The sequence below is a fragment of the Vanessa cardui genome, chromosome 20, assembly GCF_905220365.1.
Source record: "Vanessa cardui chromosome 20, ilVanCard2.1, whole genome shotgun sequence".
NCBI classification, from domain to species: Eukaryota; Metazoa; Arthropoda; class Insecta; order Lepidoptera; family Nymphalidae; genus Vanessa; species Vanessa cardui.
Window position 1 is genome coordinate 984,205 of NC_061142.1, and position 15,220 is coordinate 999,424.

The 15,220-nt window shown below is 32.5% G+C and overlaps 1 protein-coding gene across 2 annotated transcripts; it reads left to right on the forward strand.

Moving 5' to 3' along the window:
* Positions 1 to 38: 38 nt before the first annotated feature.
* Positions 39 to 13,910, forward strand: LOC124538436 (flavin reductase (NADPH)). 2 transcript variants are annotated; one of them, XM_047115502.1, is made up of 4 exons: positions 39 to 229; positions 362 to 436; positions 2,612 to 2,998; positions 13,197 to 13,910. In XM_047115502.1, the coding sequence occupies exons 2-4, from the start codon at positions 364 to 366 to the stop codon at positions 13,352 to 13,354; spliced, it is 618 nt and encodes a 205-aa protein (XP_046971458.1). In that variant the 5' UTR covers positions 39 to 229; positions 362 to 363; the 3' UTR covers positions 13,355 to 13,910. The 2 variants fall into 2 exon arrangements, with proteins under 2 accessions (XP_046971458.1, XP_046971459.1); XM_047115503.1 differs by having other exon boundaries at positions 71 to 249.
* Positions 13,911 to 15,220: the final 1,310 nt, after the last annotated feature.

Here is a 15,220-nt window from a genome sequence, read left to right on the forward strand (position 1 = left end):
ATTTAATTAGAATTAGGTAGTATATTTTAAATTGTTTTCCTAATACCATGTGTCAAATAAGTCAAACCTCAATCATTTCATTACAGTGTAGGTATTTTATGCGTTGAGCGGCAAATGAACCTTGAATTGAATCGGATTTAAGTTAGTTTCCTCTAGTTCTCTACCGATATAAGTCATCTGAATAGTTAGTTTGATATTAGTTTGTGTAAGGAGCCGGTCAAAAATATAGGTGCGTTTGATTTGCGATAGGTAATCTAATCGCAATTTATAATCTATTAAAATAATTCTTTTTCTACTTTATTTTATATGTTATAAGCTCGTGAACGTCTGTGATATAAATATATTTGTTAATTATCAACAGAAATGAAGAAAGTCGTAATTTTTGGATCAACCGGCATGACCGGACTTTGCGCCGTGGAAGCTGCTTTAAAAAAAGGTAATATAATTAAAATATTTGTATATTTTATGATAGGTTTAGATATTTTATTATTTACAACTTTTTTTTAAACGGAATAACTATATATACTTAAATATATTAAATTAAATGTTCTATTTACTTGAAAAATTAGATGATTATAATTTATCAATAATGACTTATAATTGATTCGCGTTAAAAATTAGATGTTAATTATATATTCTAAGATTTAATTACAAATGTTCTTGGAATTTAGTATTTATGTTTAGTATGCACATTGGTTTATTTATAAGTAAGGAATAGTTTTGCGTATAATATGTTTACTATAAAAACAAGCTTTAAAAATTTGCCGTATAATCATAAAAAATTACATGATGATATTTAAAAATATTGTTATTATACAATTTTATACCAGCGTATGATAATAGTTGTATAACTAAATAAAGATTTGTAAATATTATATGTTATTCATTAAAATAAATCTAAATTGCTATCATAATACTAAATATAATGCAGATATAACAAAATATATAAACAGTCCTTAATATGTGTAAGGCATTCTCGGTAATAATTACAATACCCTAATAAGGTATTGATGACTTTATATAGCATACTTAACATACTATGAGAGTGAACAGATGGTTTATCTTGACATATATCTTTATCATTATAAAAAAATTGTGTTTTAAAAAAATACTGGATCGATTTTGATGAAACTTTTTGGTAATATATGTACGGTAAAACGGTAAATCACAGAGGTGATGGTACATGGTCACATATATTTTAGAGGCTAGGATATAAAGATTAAAAAATATAAGGCAATTTTATTCACTTTGAGGCATCACCTATATTTAAATACAAGAATCAAATTTTCCATTGTCTGTAGTTACAAAGTATAGCTTTTGGTAAAATAACAGGCATCTCTGTTAAACACAGAATAGGTATATACTTTAGTTATACAAATTGCTATGTATCTTCCCTTACTATGATTTTATTTTATTTACTTTGATTTTTAGATTATTATGAAGAGAAATAGAATTGTATTACACCATTTACTTGATTGATGGACATTAATATAACTACTCTGATATTTTTTGACTAGTAAATAATTGGGCTGTATACACATTGTTCTTGGATATTTTCCAGAATATTTAGTGAAGTCTTATATTATTTAAAAAAAAAGTGTGTTCTCATGTTATATATGTGAGATGTTGTAATTTGGTGTACTAAAATTATGTTTTATTTGCATGCAAATAATATATTACAATAAAATTAATAATTTATGTACTTCCAAATATATTTTTGTCCTTTGTCATCACTTCTATAATACTAACTCTAAAATTCAAATGTTCAAAGTTTAAATTTGTAATAAATAAAGCATTGTACAATAAGACTAATCTTATACAATTATACACCTAAGTGTATAATTGTCTAAATAGAGTGACTGGACACGTAATATAGTGAGCTATGATATAGTTTTCATGTCACCCTGTTCACATGCACTATAAAAGTTCGCGAGAGAAATGACTTCAATAATGTTACCAAATATAAACTCGTGTCTACTTAAAAGTCTGTTCGAAAATCGAACATGCGTCATTAGAAAAAAAAAAAAAAAAAACGTTTGGATTTATACGATAGAACAAAATACTAAAAAAAGTTTTGTAATAATAAATTTTGACCTTCGTCTAAGGCCAATAAAAACTAATTGCACCAACATCTCGATATCGAATTTCCGTTGTATATTTTTTTGCGAAGTTTTAAATCTCATATACAAAGATATATGTGGATGGATTTATCTTTATTTATGTAAACAGTATAAAGTTGTTAAACGAAAGAACATGTCACGAAAAGAGAAATAACAATGAAGGAATCATTAGACTGCATCGTGAGGTGTCCTAACTGTATGTATCATTCAGTTACGCAACTCTATATTTCAATTTTATTCGTGAACCAAGTCATGAAAAGTATTACGTATTAGCTAGTAGTAATTAATACAGTTTAAGTATGAATTGGCGTGTAACAAGACTAGAGAGAGAAGAGTAACTATTGAGTTTCTTACCGGTTCTTCTCAGTAGAATCTACTTTCCGAACCGGTGGTAGCTTCACTTAATTGTTATATGACGATTCAAAAGTGCTTGAAAAAGCCCACTCGAATAAAGTATATTTTGATTTTATATCAGATGCTATTTAATCCAGGTGTCAGTGTACGAGCCGTCGTCCGCGATCCATCAAAATTTCCAGAAGATTTGAAAAACAAGGTCGAAATCTTCAAAGGTGACGTCCTGGAACCGGACTCGGTGAATCAGGCGGTCGAGGGCACGGATGGAGTCGTCATCGCGCTCGGAACGCGAGGCAGCCTGGAGCCGACATCGGACATGTCCGAAGGCACAAAGAACATCATCGAAGCGATGAGAGCGAAGCACGTCAAAAACGTGACGGCCTGTATATCGGCGTTCCTGTTCTACGAGCCGGCGAAAGTTCCGCCCCGGTTCGTCGATATCACGAAAGACCACAAGCGAATGTACGAGGAGCTCCAACAGAGCGGTCTCAACTGGGTTGCGGTCTTCGCGCCTCATATTTCTGGTGAGTTTTCCATGATCATATTTCAATGAACCTATCGTTTATTTTATTTAGGGCAACAACAACAACAACAGCCTGTAAATTCCCACTGCTGGACCAAAGGCCTCCTCTCCCTTTGAGGAGAAGGTTTGGAACATATTCCACCACGCTGTTCCAATGCGGGTTGGTGGAATACACATGTGGCAGAATTTCTATGAAATTTGTCACATGCAGGTTTCCTCACGATGTTTTCCTTCACCGCTGAGCACGAGGTGAATTATAAAGACAAATTAAGCACATGAATCAGCGGTGCTTGCCTGGGTTTGAACCCGCAATCATCGGTTATGATGCGCGCGTTCTTACCACTGGGCCATCTCGACTGTTTTGATTTGACAATTGTACGACTCCTTAGCAGATTTAATAATTCTTCGAATATTCAGTTGTACTTTTTGTTTGGAATATCTATTATATGTATATATGTGTAATAGCAAGGCACAATTGAATAAGGTCACAAACGGTCACTACTACACGGCACGCTATAAATTCATATGCGTTGACGTAATGTTAGTTTAATTGTTTTATACTGTTTTTGTCGTTAATTTACATACGTATATAAAATATAGTATATTTAAAAAAAGTTAAATCTCGTTAAAAACTGGTAAGCATCATACTTTCTAAGAACCTTATTAGTAAGTACCCACACACCGTGGTAATGCTTTTTACCTTCTGGTAGGACTTTGTTCAAGTGCACCTGACATGGTACCACCACATCAGATAGTCGACTTCCCAGCCAGTTTAGCCCATTTGATTTTTCGTCTACCTATCACAAGAAAACACGGAAAAGCAAATAATATAGTATACACGTCACGCACACATCCACAAGGTGGCTTTAGAGAGTGCTATGACGTTTGACACTAAGGGTTAGGTGTCAGCTCTACCTCCAATACGTGATAATGGAAGCTTCATCAAAAATTACGGAAAAAAACAATAATTTCCCGCGCGAACGGGTAGCTAGGTAATAAATAATTAGTATTCGTCGATTTAGATGCAGAATATATACATTTAATTTCAATTATTTAAGAAATGTAAACGTATTAATTTGTTTAATACTTTGCAATTCTTAATACAATTAGTTAGTTTACTCGTTAATTCTACATCGAAAAAGGTATGTTAAATAAATTATGGGTATATTTGAATGTACGCCATATGTTTCCTTCGCGTATGTTTAAATTATTAGTTTTATTTATAATTTTCGAGCGACTAACATGTGAGTCTGTCCCTTCCAAATTGCTAGATTCAACGCCTTCGACAGGGCTAAGTATAAGTAACAATTTGTTTGTTTAGATAAATGCTTAGCTGTGGCATAAAATCTGGAAGAGTTTATCCAATATACTATGTACTGCACAGTTTTCTTACCCCTTCAGAGATCTCTAATATCAAATCTATATTCAAATTTGGACTTGACAAAATCTGAGCAAATCTGATTTGTAGTGTGTTATCTAATGCAATCACTATCCTACCCGTGTCAGAAATCTTGGCTTTGTATATAGATATGGATTTGTGTGTACCACTGTCAAAAGTCAGAACGATCGGTTAAACGATATAAAATGCCGCAGTTCCATGAGTCATAAAAACTCCATAAAAAAATATATTGCCTTTCATGGTTATCGGTCGAAGTCTATCAACTTCAAACAGATATATGATTAGCAAAAATATGTTTAAGTCGACAGATAACGCAAAACGTGTTATTAGCGTTATCGATATCAAATCATATATGAATACAAAATTAATTAATTATTATTAATTACTTGTAATAGAGTTGTAATATCAATGAAGTCTAAGATTAAGTGGTTCATTAATATCGTGTTAATATAAGCTGTATAGTACGAAATAGTATAAAGGCATTTAGAATAATAAATACTTTTTTATGTTGATATGTCTAGCTAGTCAGTTCTCGCGCTGAACACAAGTATGCATAAGCCTTCTATTCCTATTACAATCTTCTCAATCTTCTAACAAATTCTGAAAAACAATCAGATACAATTTTTTTTAAATTCATTCATTAGAGAGAATATAATTACAAAATACAAACCTGGGTACCACGTGAAACCTTAAAAGGCACAATTTCAGTTCAAGGCGTTTCCAAAAATACTACGAAAAATTCTACCATCTAAATACGCAGGAGCAAATTTGTCCTAACGCTTTTAAGGTTTTTAATTAGCTAGTTGTAATTTGTATTGTCAGACACATTTGCGTTATAACATGTTCTTTTATTTATTTATTTATTTTATGGTATAGGTTAGTGGACGAGCATATGGTAAGTGGTCACCATCACACATAGACAATGACGCTGTAAGAAATATTAAGTATTCCTTACATAGTCAATGTGCCACCAACCTTGGGAACTAAGATATTATGTCCCATGGCCTCTAGTTACACTGGCTCAAACACCCTTCAAACCGGAACACAACAATACTGAGTACTGTTATTTGGCGTTAGAATAACTGATGAGTGGTGGTGGTATCTACCCAGACGGGCTTGCATAAAGCCCTACCAACAAGTTAGTATTTTGTATAGTATCTAACCATGGTTGTAGCTACATTTAATGCGGGCAAAACCATGCGAAGCAGCTAGTGATAGATAAATTTATGATATCGTGTAATAAATGATATCGAATGACAGTCAAATACATTCGAGTATCTACTAACAGTTCTTTATCTGAATATCAATATCAGCAACTTGGAAAATAAGTATCATTCGAGAATTTGTATTTTGCTATCGATATTTGTATACATTTAGCTTTAAAACCATCTGACGACTGGCTTATCACGAACCAAATAATGGCCAGCCATTTACTATAGAGTTAATAACTTCCCCCTAGATATATGTAGTTGGTGCATATCACCTTCAACAGATCGCCATTATAATTAGTATAAGTTTATACACGAGCAGGTCAAATCATCATTCTTAGTCTTTTTGATGACATAGGTCGGCAATTTTTACGAAACCTGGTGACCACACCGCCCCTAATCATTGGTGTTGTGAAAGATATAATATTAATCATTCATATGTCACAATTTGCCGCAAAGTGTGGTCATTGTACAGTCGGGGTATAAAAAGGTTCGTCACCTTAAGATCTATTTGCGTGTGCTCAGTATGAGCGATAATCTGCTTTGCCGATCGAGAATGACATATTACGTCGCAGTGATTTGATGTTTAGATTTAAAAGAGTTTTAATACTTGATAAAGGAATGAATTTGAAAACTGACGAAGGTTTTCTTACTCTTACTGTACCTACAGTTACACTGGCTCACTTATCCTTTAAACTGTAACACAACGAAACTAAGCATTGCTGTTTGCTGGTAGAAAATATGATAAGTAGCCCAGCATTCTTGAGTTAAAGTTTTATAAGGCTCGTTTTTGTTACATTCCATACGCTATCATTCGTTGATTTGAAAGCGGTGTGAGGTTGGTATTATTGTGCTGCGTTTTGCAACATTTATTATTTTTGCAACAAAATTGTCCGAGACAAGGACGATACATGTCATGTCGGTCATTTGCTAGTAATTAATACTTTGTTGTATTAAGGTCTCACAAAACTGGTGACAAGTTTCTGTATGTAATAAAAAACTGACGTTGATGATCGTATTTCCTATTAATTAAGAGACAAATGGGAAAATATTCTGAAGGACTTTGCCTATTTTGGCTTATTTAATTTCGCCGTGAACAAAATCGACACTAACGCTTGTCAAATCTAAGGAATGACAAGAAAACAAATTGTCAATTGCTTAAATATAAACTCAATCCAAGTCCAAGATTTTCCGAAACTGCGAGCGTTAGCCGCCATCTTGGAAAACGTTTTGCTTATATTTCGGAAACGGTAACTTTTACATTAACTACTGAAGAGATCGGAAGAAAATTTCCCACCTTTTTTATACCAAACTTTTCCCCCTATTGTTGATATTTTCCGATATATTTAAGTAAAAAAAACATTATTTTTGTTTGTGTAAAGTAACTCAATAATTTTTGGAGATACAAAAAAATGTGTGAATTAAAGTTGGAGAGCATGAAATTTCCTACAAATTTTGTATAAAACTTTTTCTTGTAAAATGATTAGTTGCCGAGTTATAGCGCAATAAAATATCATGAGGGGTAAGTGGTAATACGTTACTCTCGCATACAAACAAAAAAGTATAATCGAAAATTTCTATCATGGAGACAGTAACTATTATATTTATCGTGAAGAGGAGGGAAATGAAAGATAAAAACAGAAATTTTGCACACTAAAATATTTTAACGAATTATTGGAAAAGGGAATGAAAAAAGGTCCACAAATGAATTAATTGTACACTTCTGTTTCACTTTGTACAAGGCTGTCCAAAAAAAGTAGTTGTATGTTTGTAGTCATCAGTTGTTTTGGTATATGCACCGTGCATACATATAAATGAATGCATTTATTTTAATCTTAGTAACAGACACTCCAACTTTATTATATGTATAGATGGGATACATTTTAATAGAAGCAATATGTATTAGTTATTTAATTTAAACCGACGTAATACGCAAAATGTATAAATGTAAATGTTGTACATTGTTGTGAAGCTAGCAGGTCATTTAAAATTATTTAGGTACTGGGTTTATTTTTACGTTTTTATATTTGTTTTCATGGACATGTGAAAATTACAAACGCTTTAAATGTGACTATATTATGAATTATTTGTAAAGTTAACTTATTACTTTTACCTAATTTTGTCTTCGGTGTCGCTTGCATATTCGAGGGGTGGTCTTACTGAATTTCCTCAAACCCCAAAGACGGAGCTACCTTCGTATTACTAATATTAGTCTCAGATCATCAGAATCAGAATAATATCACTAAGTGTGTGTGTGTAAGTGTATTTGTGTTTCTGTCACGACATAACGACTCCATTTAGCTAATTGTAATGAAAATTAATGCTCTTAATGATTTGACTCGTAATGTATTGACCCCTAAGTTTATAATTTTGGGTACCTTTTACTTGGTGGTAGGGCTTTGTGCAAGCCCGTCTGGGTAGGTACCACCTACTCATCAGTTATTCTACCGCCAAATAACAGTACTCATTATTGTTGTGTTCCGGTTTGAAGGTTGAGTAAGCCAGTGTAACTACAGGCACAAAGGACATAACATCTTAGTTCCCAAGGTTGGCACATTGACGATGTAAGGAATAATTAATATTTCTTACAGCGTCATTGTCTATGGGTGATGGTGACCACTTACATCAGGTGGCCCATATGCTCGTCCGCCAATTAATACCATAAAAAAAAGTGACAACGATATAGATCGCGGTTTACAAATGTTTCCGATAAATGACAATCAAACATGGCGTCGAGGTAAAAATATTTATTGAACAATGCGATTTTGATACTAACATCCTGAACTGCAATTTGCACGGCTATTTAGTTCATGTATCGTAGCAATTTTGTATCGTGGGAATTTTTTGTTTGCTAAAGCCGAACTGAGGTTATCGTACGATGTTTTGGAGTTGGAATTGCGTCTTTTTATCAAACCGTCATCAGATGAAAGTCAACGCACAGACCAAAATGTTACTTGTGCGATTTAAAGTATAAATTATATACGATATGACAGTTCTCTCTACGATGTTAACCGTCGTTTCCTTTTCTGATTTTCTTGGACTTTTTAGCGACAAAGCTAAATGTCAGTCCCATCGTTCCCTTAATAACATTCCACCTCCACTAACAATAAAAATAACCTTATAATCACAGCGTAAGTGAATTTTAACTGGTATATCATTTTTGCAATATCTGAGTCGGGTATAGACAGTGGGCTTTGAAAAACGCCGACATTATATAATAAACTGGTTTTCATCATCTTCCTTCTGCCCTTATCCCAATTTAATCGGCGTATGCGCAGCATGTCTTTTTCCTCCATACTTCCCTGACGTCATCTCACAAGTAACATTCTTTCCAGCTATCTTTCACGCAATCGTTAATAAACTGGTTTTGTCTCCAAATGATCTGTATTCCAAGTATAACAGAAAAGTGAAAATATTTACGTAGTGTGGTTTTGCCTCTAGGTATTTTATTTAATCAAGGCAGTGAGATTATTCAAGATAAGCCTGATTTTTATCACTATGTAACAGATCTTGTGTACACATGATGTAAAAATCGATATTTTTTTATCTTTTTGTGTTTGCGAGAATTGAATTACGTTTCAAGTGAGATAGAAGTCACCTCTCACTTAAGACAATATTTGCATTACAAAATTTAATTATTTAAACCAATTTGAGATCGGTTTTTAATAAAGTAGGTATATAGTTAACAGTTCTCTAGAAATCCTTGGAATTTTTTTTTGTTATTGTCGCAAAATGAATGCACTTTTTAAACGCTCCCGGGAATTTCCTTGATCTCTAGACGTCATGATTCACGGTAAAACCACTGACCTATCTTATTTTTATAAATAAAATGGAGTGTTTGATCTTTTCAAAAAAATAGTTCGAATGTCTGTACTCAGCTGTATACTAATTTTACTCGGCAGTTTTTATTCTTGTTTTTGAATTGCATCGCATAAACTGAACCTGTCTATAGTAGACCAAATTGATTGAAATTTTTAATTAAGCTACCTGTTTAGTGTTTTAAAACAGACTACCGCTTTTGTTTAGGCATTGATCACAAGTCATGCGAAAAACAAGTCAAAAACAATTGAAAACATTAAAACAAACTATAGTAGCTAATTCGAATTAAGAACTACTTGTTTTGATATATAACTTTATATATTTTCATGGAGAAGGTTTTTAATATGTTTTGCTGCTGCACATCAACTTCTATACAATTCAATTTTACGCCTAGTAATATATGTATGTATGTCAAATTTCAAAATTTCATATTTAATATACAAAAATCAGGATTGTTTATTAATAGTCAACAACAAATCAATCAAAAAGTAATAAGATAAATTAAACTCAGTGGCACATTAAATACCCAGAAGAACAACTTCTGCTAGGTTAGTTAGCATTCTAAATGCAAAAACTCGAAAGGATACAAGGATAAAATAATAGGACACAAAGGATCTTTTTCGTGATTTATATTATAAAACTAAACTACTTACTTAATGTTACCCTCAATTCACCAATTTTTACACACTGGTACAGTTCTGATATTGTATTTTTTATTTTAAGTAATTAAATAATATTCTAAACCCAGATTTAGTTCCACGCGAAGGAACTTCTTGACGGTCAGCAAAAAAATTGTTTTTTTTTTTAGATATAACGCGTCGATTACCAAAAATTATATAATTATTAAACCAACGCTGCGTTTGTAAAAAAAGGTTAATTTGTTATTCAATGTCATTACAATTCTGTTTATTGATTAAAGTTCAACTGGATATACTAAGGTATTTGTTTTTCGTTGTATTATAATCTATCCGTCGTTCACCATCTCGTGAGATAGATTATCATCTAATGGTATTCCCAAATTTATGGTGACATATATAAGAGCCTTCTGAGCGAAGGTGGATCGTTGTTAATATAGTTTTATATATTTGGAATATCTATACGTACTAATAATAATATTTGAGTGTCTGTTTGTAATATTAAAAAAAGCTCATTTTAACTAATGCATATGTGTACACAATATCAATATATAATAATATCACACGGTACATGTACCAAAATATATTTTTTTTTCAATTGTTTTCTGTCTGTCTATCTATTATCTATCTATTGTTCCGGAAATCTCTGAAATGTCTGGACCAATTTTGACGGGTCTTTAATTGGCAGATACTTATAAACTAGTAGCTTTTTTGTTGTAGTCTAATGCTAACGAAGTCATCGACAGAGCTAGTGTATGTAATAAAATTTAAACTGCCCATCGTATTTGATAAACGTAAACGTGAAATATTCAAATGATATACAGGTCATTAACTAAAAAAACCGCATATAAAAACGCTCTTACAAACCTGAATTAATGTAATCAAATAAAAACTTGTTTTTTGAACTTGTATACGGATTGTAGAACTTTGAAATGGCCTCTGCGCTAACCGATATTTAACTATAGCAATACACCACAAGCTAACTACACCCAAATAAACAATTATGATGAGTTAGAGAAAGTATGTAAATTTGTTGTCGTTCTTGCTGAAGGCTGAGGTTTCGAAACTATGATAGAGTTGAAATATTGACGGTTCAAAACTGTCCAATTCACTATATTGTGAATAGGATACGAAATTGACGCCAATAGCTTTAAACACAACCATAAATTTAAAGTGGATGAGACTACGAAATGCTTGTACTTCTAATCTAGACATAGTATAAAACTGACTAGCTTCACTTAATTGTAAAATGACGATTCAAAAGTGGTTGTAAAAGCCAACTTGAATAAAGTTTATTTTGATTTGATTTAATGTCGCTCACCGCTATCTGTCCCTATACAGGCTTAGATCTTTAAAGTTGCACAACGGATTTTGATGCGGTTTTTTTTTTCATAATTGATTCAAGGGGAAGGTTTACGTGTATAATACATGTTCAGTATAATAGAGAAACATTGATAATTGTAGTATTGTTTGTGATGCTTTAGCAATTCAATATATTTAGTAATGTCAAGCATTGCACTATATTTAGTATCAGCTTTCCACCCGTGCGAAGCCGGGGGCGGGTTGCTAGTAATAATAAAACCTCTGTAACGCGCTCCGGATTTTGGTATAAGTTTTACGTGTATCGGTTTAGTAGTTTTTAAAGTCTAGTATTACAAAGACGTCTCGTCTTATAATAATGTTTCGGAATCCTGCGCTATGACTAACAATAATAATTCCTCAACCGCAAGTATTGGCATGTTCTGGCCGGATTGCATTCTCAGATACATATTGTTTAAATTGATTTAACCCGCAGGATCACCTACAATTTAGTAATTGAGAGAGATCCGGTTCTGTGATTCAGATAAGTGGGCAAATTAGAAATGGCATCAAAATCTTTGCAATGGAATCTATCAACTAATCTACTCAACAAGAACTATTTTAAAGTATTAACTTTGAGAAATTTAGTTATTTTCCTATGATAGATTATTTATAATCGGTTCGACTGGAATAGCATTTTTTTTACAATACAAATTTACCAATTCACGAATCTTAATATAGAAGATAGGTACTGATCGCAAAATTGAAACAATTCATAATATTTTTTGATTAATTAAAACAAAGGAAACTCCTAACTTACACGAAAAGAACGTGGTCCACACGAGTAAGTCTCGCAATTTTTTATATTGAATTAATAAATTATACGTAATACGCGTATCATTTACGTAGATCTAAGTTTATTCGAGTTTAAGCGTATTTTTTTTGTTAGTTGTTTAGTCGGATTATATTAGTAGCAGGTCGTACCCGGTGTCGAATAAAGCCGAATTAAAGGCCAGAGAGGGGCCTGTCGCAAATGTGGACCAGAGGCCCTTGATTTGTTCTAGGTATTTAAATTAAATATCTATAGTAAACTGTGAAAAAGTATTCGACCATACGTAAAAAAATGTAGTAATTAATACAATATCTTTTAACAGAAAATAAAAATATATATGTATATATGTATTATAATACTAGTAGTCGCCCGAGCTTCGCTTGTTTTAAGGCGTTGGTTGTCATGTATACCTACGACAAAAACGTAGCCTTTCTTGGAGTTCAAGTTTGCTTCATACCAAATTACATCAAATTAGGTTCAGCGGTTTGGTTAAACTAAATAGTTGTCGTGCGTGGCAGATTTTTATCCGGCACATGCAAATTACCTCGTGGATTATATACGCAAATTAAGCGTATGGAAATTCAGAGGTTCTTACCCGAAAATGAACTTTTGACTTGTACAATTGTTTAGTTTTACTTATTACGTATGTATGTATTTGTAATTAGTACGTGTGTAATTGTGTGTGTTTTTTTAATGGCCAATGGCAATTTTTGATGAATATAGGCCACCTGATGGTAAGTGGTCACCATCAGCCATAGACAATGACGATGTAAGAAATATTAACTATTCCTTACATCGTCAATGTGCCACAAACCTTGGGAACTATGATGTTATATCCCTTGTGCCTGTAGTTACACTGGCTCACTCATCCTTCAAATCGGAACACAACAATACTGAGTATTGTTATTTGGCGGTAGAATAACTGATGAGTCGGTGGTACCTACCCAGACGGGCTAGCACAAAGCCCTACCACAGTTAAAGAGTTAATTTTTTCTCCTTGTTACCAGATGACCCAAGCCGCGACATAATCGTCGAAGTCAACCCAGAAAAGTCGCCCGGACGTTGTATTTCAAAGCACGACCTCGGCAAGTTTCTGGTCGATGGGCTGACGGAAGAGAAATACTTCAAGACCGTCATCGGGCTCTGCAACGTGCCGGCGCAATGATTTCACGTGTAGACCCGACTTTACATTAGTGTTCTTGGACATACTTATCTTGAAGTTGTAATCTGTGTCTGTGCGTGTATGCATTATAAATAGGCTGTTTTTAATCTGTTGCAAATATTTAAAAAGTTTATTTAAATTTAATTCTTGGTGTTATAGTTTTGACAAATACTAACTTTTTTTTTTGTGAGCAAATTGTTATTATCTGCATTTCAATTCAACAATAACATTGTATGTTGTCTAAAATCAAATATTTTATTTAATTATGAACTCAAATTTATAATGGTAAGGTTATTTTTTACAGAAAAAAAATCTCGTCAGACGAGTTAATATTGTTCAGGGCTGTCAGTAGAATTAAAATTACGTAATAATTAACATAAATTTATGTTTTTTATGATATGATTACAATTTAAATTATGTAGAAAATTAATTCCTCGCTCTACACTCTAGTTATTTGTCTATCGTGGCTGGCAATCCTGGTGTAATATGGTCATAAACGAGTTTTACTTCGATGTATTTAATCGACAGAGGTGTAATTAAACGAAGGTTGTATATAAAACTGGTTTTTGTTTATTCCTCTGCCTCATATTTAAGTGTAAATAAAAATTAACTTTTAAATTTCGAACCATTCGAAATAGTTTTTTGTAAAGATTTTAAGTACTCATTAGAATATTCAAATTCACAGCTTTGTGGTGAAATATATGTATTTTCGTATCGTCAAGTAATTAAGTAAGTCCTACTACTAAAGTAGGTAAAAATAAATAATAAATAAATAAATATGAGACAACATCACATACATTACTCTGATCCCAATGTAAGTAGCTGAAGCACTTGTGTTATGGAAATCAGAAGTAACGATACCACAAACACCCAGACCCAAGACAACATAGAAAACTAACGGTAATCTACATCGACTCGGCCGAGAATCGAACCCGGGACCTCAGAGTGGCGTACCCATGAAAACCGGTGTACACACAACTCGACCATGGAGGTCGTCAAAGTATATAACTGCAAATCCACGCCTTGTGTTAAAATCCGATAAGAGTAAGCTATTTTGATTCTTCATGAACCAAATCTCATTAGAACGGAATCAGTCAAATGTTAGCGATACCTCTTTGCCTTGAAAGGTACGTAAAGTTGCTCATATGACGACCGTTGAGTTAATATATTCTTATAATGTATTCGGAATAGTTAGTTACAGTTGAATTATTTTTGTTTAATTTAAGTAATATTTTGTAGTCATTTCGCACGTCTACAATCTTTTATTTAGATTTTACATGAGATTTTTTGTAGAGTATTCACCAGCGTTTGCACAATTTTATTTTTATGAACAATGAAGTATAAAAAAAGATAAATCGAATTAATTTATTTGACGAAAAATACTTCGATGAATTTATCTATAAAGAATTGCTTATTTTTTAAATGTAAGTAATTAAATTATATAAAATGTTTATTTCTTCAGTCGACTATAGGTACTACACTATACTCTTTTCTATCGAACATACTGTTTTCTATTGATCACTTGATTAAATCAAGTATTTAAATGAATATCATCGTGTTTTTCGGTTAAATAATCAATTAAATTCAAAAAAATATTCTTTTAATCGCATTTTAGTACAAAGGTTAGAAAGGTGATAGAATAGTGCGGCATTGAAATTATTAAAATTAATTCTGATTGTCTATAATGAATTTAATTATCATAATAATAGTGTGGTAAATACCGGTAACTTATAGAGTTTTTTCTATGATAGTTTATTTTATATTTTCACGGCTAGTGTTGTAGCTATTGGCAGCCAGACTGCCAGCGACGCAACCTTCATGGAGGTCCACTTTAGCTTGTACTTTAAAACTGGTAGAATGTAGGCACTA

Coding starts and splice junctions, on each gene's coding strand:
- LOC124538436 (XM_047115502.1), top strand. CDS start 364: ATGAAGAAAGTCGTAATTTTTGGATCAACCGGCATGACCGGACTTTGC. Junction 437..2,611: donor GGAAGCTGCTTTAAAAAAAG/GTAATATAATTA, acceptor TATTTAATCCAG/GTGTCAGTGTACGAGCCGTC. Junction 2,999..13,196: donor CTTCGCGCCTCATATTTCTG/GTGAGTTTTCCA, acceptor CCTTGTTACCAG/ATGACCCAAGCCGCGACATA.